Below are 6701 nucleotides of genomic sequence, written 5' to 3'. Positions count from 1 at the left end.
ATTTCCTCACTAACAGGGCAGACAAGCTGATTTGTATACCTTTTTCATATCTAAATTTAGGTGGGACATGTTTCTTTCTTCACTGCTGCAGAATCTGCTATTACTCAGCTAATTAAGTTAAAGATAACGTCTGCCCATCCTATAAACCCCATTTTGACACCTCCATAGAAAACAAAGTCTGGTGTTTACAGTATGCCTGGCTATTTCCGTGCACGTGAGCACTCAAAAACTGATTGAACCATCGTGGATATAAGTCCTAAGTCAATGAGCTCATGCAAGAAAGAAAATTACTTTCCCAGTCCATTACCATTACCTGGGAGATAAATAAGAGATCTAGGTGCATATATAAGAATATATATATAGAATATAATATAAGATTATATCCATTTTAACACATCTCTCCACCATCCCAGCATCTAAGGGGTCAGTATCATTTTGGTTATGTATCTCAAAAGAGAGAATGGGATGGGCTGAGTGCTGGCAGGTGGCAGAGCCTGTTTCACTGACTGAAATGGTCCCCATGTGGTTGTTTGGGTGGAATCCCCCTAATGTGACATTAGTTGTCTGAAAATCTGGATAAGCTCCCTCTCCAGTGTGTGAAGAGAAACAGGCCCTGCCAGAGGGCACTGATGCCCATTTAATGCTCACTCATTACCAGGTGTTTTACAGAGACCTGGGTATCTGAAGCAAAGAACAGGAGAGTGGTCAGTGTGAGCAGAGTTTATGGGGTGGAGGGGGAGGGCTCTTCTGTGGGACAAGATCTACCCAGAGAGCACAGATAGGGGGACTTTGCTCCCTTATTAGAGATATGGGGCTGTAAAACATAAAGCTCCTCAACAACAGAGGGGAGGTGGTGAGGGGGGGGCAGGGTGGGGGGGGAGGGAAGGAAGCTGTTTTAGACAGAACTCTCCAGGGAGATTTTGGTACAGAGCAACTCTCTTTGACCCACTTCATTTTTCTTGCCATTATCCATTTTTCTTTTTATTATCCACTGCTGGATAATGCTGAAACCAGTTTCATAGATCAGAGATAAGCAGAGATAAACAACCTCCTTTTGGACTGATTCTAATTGAGGGTGACTTTAAGACTAATGTCATGTCTCTTTCTTATTACACAGAAACTTCCTTCAGTGATGAAACTAAATTATTTTTTTTTTAATTCCACTAATGTTTCCACTCCCCTTCTTAAGATGCAAATGGTAGTATTTTCTGCTCTCTACACGTGTCCTCTTCCCTTGTTTATTAGTTTCCTTACTGGGGCTTCGCTGGGTCTGAATTACCATTGCTTTAGGATTATTACATAACTCACAAAAGTCAACTTTAGTAACATTCATTTTTATCTGGAGCAGATTAATAAGTAATCTCATATCTCTGCAAGAATAGGAAGACACTATTGGCTAATTTCAACCACGTGCTTTGGTATCACAGCATATAAATAAGCATGGATTTACAGGTCCAACATCAGGCTCTACTGACACTTGACTTCTCTGCCTCAGCCCACCATGGAGCTCCTGGGAACGACTACTATTTTCTTGCTTGTTTGTATCTCATGCCTTCTTCTCTTGGCCACATGGAGAAGCACATCACAAAAAGGGAAGGAGCCTCCTGGTCCCTTCTCACTTCCCATTGTTGGAAACCTCCTCCAGCTGAACCCATGGAACATACCTGAAAGCTTGAAGAAGGTAAGGGACTGTTTCATTCTTTTCTATGTTATCTTAATTGTATATAAAATAAAGCCCAGTCCCTGTAGTCTCAGCTTAATCCACAAGCTTAATTTGCACTGACCAAATGTTAGACTCAAACAGAAAAAAAAATTTCCCAGATATACATGCTTCTGAAATCTATATATCTAATTCTATATATTACAAGTCAGTTTCTGTATTTGCAATGATCATACTAATGAGGAGTCTCATGCTGACCTCACAGCATTACTGCAATTTGCACTCGACTTGCAATCAAGGCCCCGATGCTATTGCAATATGCATTATAATCCTCCTGTGCCCAGCTCCTCACCGAGATGGAAAGATTGCTTGGCCCCCTTTTGGGGAGAACCCTGCTCCATTTTACTGCCTCTGGTCCCCAGCAGATATGTAGGAGCATCTGGGAGTGGAACTAGCAAGTTAAGAAGTTGAAGCAAAAAAGTTTGGAGGTGGATTGTGCTGTCCATTCCCTCCCCTGGCTGATGTCACCCATCTGGCAAAAAACCCCCTTTGTGTTGTAAGGTCTGGAAGGAATGTTCATCTGAAGTGCCTGTTCCTTAGGGGACTGTGAGGATACGGTGACAGATATATGGAAAGGGCTGGTGTCCCTGGGTTCTTCAGAGCAAAATTGTGGTGGTGGCTGACGTCACTGTGTGTATCGTCAGATGCACACATACTCAGCTGAGCTCATTTTTGCCCTTGTGCTTGTGAATGTTGAGAATCATGAGCACCCTCAGGCATTCTGCTGTGTTTCAGAGCACTAAGTGATTCAGCTTCCCACCATGAAAAATACCACAGGATTTCATCTAGTTTGGTCTTATAAAGTGACCATGAGAAGCATTCCAGAGTGGACCCCATAGCCCAAAGCCCAAGAATCTGCAATTGTAGCCAAGAGCAGATGCCTGGAAAGGAGTACATGATTAGTGCAAGGATGCTGTGACTGTCTGCTGATACACTCACTCAATTTTCAGGGATCTGTGGCCCAGGAGATTTGAGAAACAGCTTTGCTGTTTGTGCTCAGAAACCCTTTAGGCATTTGCTTCCATATGTGTATATAATTTGGTTTTGAGCTCATGTAAACTGTTATCCACTATGCCCTGCAGAAAGGCCTCCCAGAATGTTTTGCCAGCCCTATGAAGGAGTATTTTCTTTTCTCAGATTTGGATTTGATACCTTGCCGCTTCCATTCTTATCACCTATTTCTTGTATAATTCCCCCTTCCCTTGTCTGTAATTCATAGTTGAAAGAGCTCTGCACTGCTGTTAATCAATGTCATGTCTCAGCAATGCTGGGACAATGGCAGACCACCGCTCAGACCCCTTTGCTACAAAATCCTTTTCACATGATTAACATTCAGACTTGTTGTTCTTTGTGTTCCTCTTTCCTACAGCTCAGTGAGAAGTATGGTCCTGTCTTCACAATACATTTAGGCCCAAAAAAGGTTGTGGTACTGTACGGTTATGATGTTATGAAAGAAGCTCTGATTGATCAAGGAGACGATTTCAGTGGAAGAGGCATTCTACCACTGATTGAAAAACTCTTCCAAGGCACAGGTATGTCCTTCGTAATGTTAGCATAAAAAACGCATGCTTTCAGTGCTTCAGGAACACAGCTGAGAGAGCAGTGGAGGAGGGAGTGGTGCATTTCATTTACTACTTTCATGCAAACAAACCAGTAATTAAAGATCAAAAGCCCAACTCATGCTTGGACCCTTGAGTAAACTGGTCCCCTGGAAAACTGTTTAAGGTCCCAGGACAGCTTCATTGACTGACTTTCTATTTTCAGCATACCTCACATTCTGGCTAAAACATTGTTCATTAAATGTACCTCTAAGGTCTTACATTCATTCTCCCATTTCCGAAAATACTCTAAATATATACGCAGCTAAGGAACCAGCAAAAGGAAAGTCCACAGCACAACAAAGATAAGATAATGTAGGCTGACCTGGTATGGGCCACACTCAGGATTAGGCCATGAGATTATTCACCAGGTCAGTCCTCACTATGTCATTTCTCTGGGTAAACAGAACATATTCCATGCAATAGCATGGAATATATAGCGCAGTTCCAATGATCCTATCAATAAGTATATGCCCTGTGAAGAGATATAGCAGAACATTTAATAGTTATGTCAGTGCAAAGGCCATGTGCTTGTGGCCTCGACCAATTCAGTACCAATGTTACCTACTTACTTATATCTAATATAGGTTTTTTTCTTCTGAGAATAAAGTCAGTTTTACTCCAAGTGCTGTGACAGATGGATCACATTCGTCACCTCCATAATTGCACAGACATTTCTGGGTATATAGCAATAGCAGTGTAACTCCACAGAGAGCTGTCTTTTCAGGTTGAGTACTTACTGTGTAGCTCCCATTTAGGGAAAAAACATCTGTTTCCTCATGAAGGTCTATTTTTCCTCCCTGTGTCAGGCATTGTGACTAGCAATGGTGAGACCTGGAAGCAGCTCCGACGATTTACACTCACCACCATGCGGGATTTTGGAATGGGGAAAAAGGGCATCGAGGAGCGAATCCAGGAGGAAGCTCATTTTCTGGTGGAGAGGCTGAAGAACACACACGGTAGGATAAGGACTTTGTGCCAGCTGAGGCACCATGCATCTCTGCAATGAGAAATGAGGCGTATAGGGCTGCTTCACAAAATCCATGACCCGAGTACTGGGCACACAGTTGCTGTTTCTGCTCCCTGCTTCAACAGGCAAAGTTATCACTCCTGACAGTCGGTCAGTCAAAGGCACGGTGACAGTGGGGAGGATAAACGTAGGAGACAGGGTTGGAAAGTATCATTTTACCTGTTCTGCTTGAGCGACAAGACAGGAAGTGGCAAAATGAACAGCTTTGCCACAAAGCCAAGGGTTTGATGGAATTCAGCCATGGAGACAGGGCTGGACACTGCCAGCATGCAAGCAACATGCACTTCCTCCCCTTGTCTCCTGCAGCTCCATGTAAACAGTTCTTGAAGAAGTGGGTGACTAGAGAACTCATTTACAGATATTTGGGGTTGGGTCCAGTCCATCTGAACGCTAGGTAGACACACCTCCCACATTGGTGGGGCTGTCCAGTGGGACCAGGGGCTGCTTCTGAGGGCAGGGTATAAGGTAACCCCCTTGGTTTCCACCTATAAATGTGTTTTCTGGTAGTATGCAGGTCAATGTTACTTCTAAATCCTTCCCCTGAGAGTGGCACAGTACCAGCCTGAATTCCAGGCTTCCGTTTCGCATTCCATCAAGCAAGCTCTCAATGTGGGCTAATTGTGCAAGGCGGAAAAAGCAGATGGATCTTAGAGAATGATGAAGCATCACTGTTTTCCATGAGCCACTGATTCAGCCTGGCTTCACAGATAAACATTGCTGTTACAAACTAGAGAAAACACTCTCACCTGCATTGCTTTTATCCTTTGACTTACACAGGAATGCTTATTTCTTATGCCCTTGTGCAAACCTCCAACTCTGGCTCACCTTGTTACAGCATCTTTTACTGTGTACTAAAAGGCTTTGCAAGCAAGATATATACCACTGAAAAGGATAAAGCCATTATCTACCCCTAGTTCAAATAACAAAGAGCTATGATTAGTATCTTCAAAGTTCAGCATTAATACACTCACCACCTCTGAGGAGACATCTGCTGAGTTTTCAGTAGCCGGGAAGTCACCAGTCAGGCAGAGAAGGGTTGGTGCCATTGCTGCTCGGAAAAGGCTAATTCTCAATGCTGTCAAGACATTTTCTGACTCCTTGGTTTTCTTTCAGGGTTTTATACCTTTTCATGTTGTTGTTTCTCCTCTTGAAACCTTGAGATGCAACCTATAGCTATACTTTTCCTTCTTTCTTGGGTCTAATCTTGCTTTTTTCTTATGCTGTAGTTTTCTTCTTAGAAGTTAATGCAGCTGTGCTATTGAAACCAGACTTTGATCACAGGCACTTGAACCTCTAGGAGAGGCCTCTACAATGGAATTTATGCTAATAGAGTTCATAAACAGAATGAAATAACCTAAACCCATGGTTCAGGCAAAGTCCTCGTGGTTTCACTGGGATTTTGTGGGAATCCTTAGGCCATTTCTAATAAACAGTGTATAAGGAAGACAGGTGTGTGCCAGCTGAAGAGAACTAAGGCACTCAGACAAATGTTCTGCTGAGAACAGGGCAAAAGAGATACTTAAACCATTCTAGTTGAAGTGAAATTAGTTCACTTCAAGAAGAGAAGAATAAATTGGACAAGCCCTTCACCATTCTTTCAAAGGACTGCAAAACTCTGGATCTCAAGAGGATGTGAAACTACCCTGTAGTGTTAGAGGGGGAGATGATCCCTGAAATACTGAAAGCAAGATAACATTTCTTTTGTTTCTTGTGGCAGAGCGACCTTTCGACCCCAACAACTTCCTAGTCCATGCTGTTTCCAACATCATCTGCTCCATTGTCTTTGGGGATCGGTTTGACTACGAGGACAAGAAATTTCTAACTTTAATCGATTTGATAGATGAAAACAACAAGCTTCAGGGCTCTCTACACACACAGGTGTGTATGGTTATATTTAAAACATTTATTATTATAATATTTTATTAATGAATATTTATTCATATTATTAATTTTTAATTAGAGGGGATTTTCCTGAATTTGGAAAAAAAATTTGAAAGTGAAAAAGACAGTTAAATAACCAGTTCCTGCTGTTTCTTTCTTATCTTATGGAATTGCAATTGCATGTCCAAAGGATATAATTGCAAAAGTTGCTGAAGTGCAGTCTATCCTTGAATGCAGTAAAACCATAAAGTAAGTGGCATTAAAATCCTGAGTAATAAAGACTTACCATTCCAAAACAGTTTAATTGCCCCATTTGCATAGTTACAATTAGGGGAAAATATTATTGTATGTACATTAATCAGAATGTGCTTTTTTTATCATTTTATTTTTACAGCTATATAATTTCTTCCCAACTCTCATGGAGTCAATACCTGGACCGCATAAAAAACTGATAAAAAATGTTGAACAAGTC

At 41.9% G+C, this 6701-nt stretch overlaps 1 protein-coding gene across 1 annotated transcript in view; it reads left to right on the top strand.

Annotated features, from left to right (window-relative positions):
• The first annotated feature begins 1440 nt into the window (after positions 1 to 1440).
• Positions 1441 to 6701, top strand: part of LOC113940299 (cytochrome P450 2H1-like) — an 11133-nt gene continuing 5872 nt past the window's right edge. Inside the window, 5 exon segments of the mRNA XM_027631424.1 lie at positions 1441 to 1681; positions 3090 to 3252; positions 4128 to 4277; positions 6066 to 6226; positions 6624 to 6698. Of these exon segments, the coding sequence (XP_027487225.1) occupies positions 1502 to 1681; positions 3090 to 3252; positions 4128 to 4277; positions 6066 to 6226; positions 6624 to 6698 (729 nt within the window). The 5' untranslated portion in view covers positions 1441 to 1501.

This window comes from Corapipo altera, unplaced genomic scaffold (assembly GCF_003945725.1).
Source record: "Corapipo altera isolate COAL_440 unplaced genomic scaffold, ASM394572v1 61468, whole genome shotgun sequence".
NCBI classification, from domain to species: Eukaryota; Metazoa; Chordata; class Aves; order Passeriformes; family Pipridae; genus Corapipo; species Corapipo altera.
This window is presented reverse-complemented; position numbering and strand designations above follow the sequence as displayed.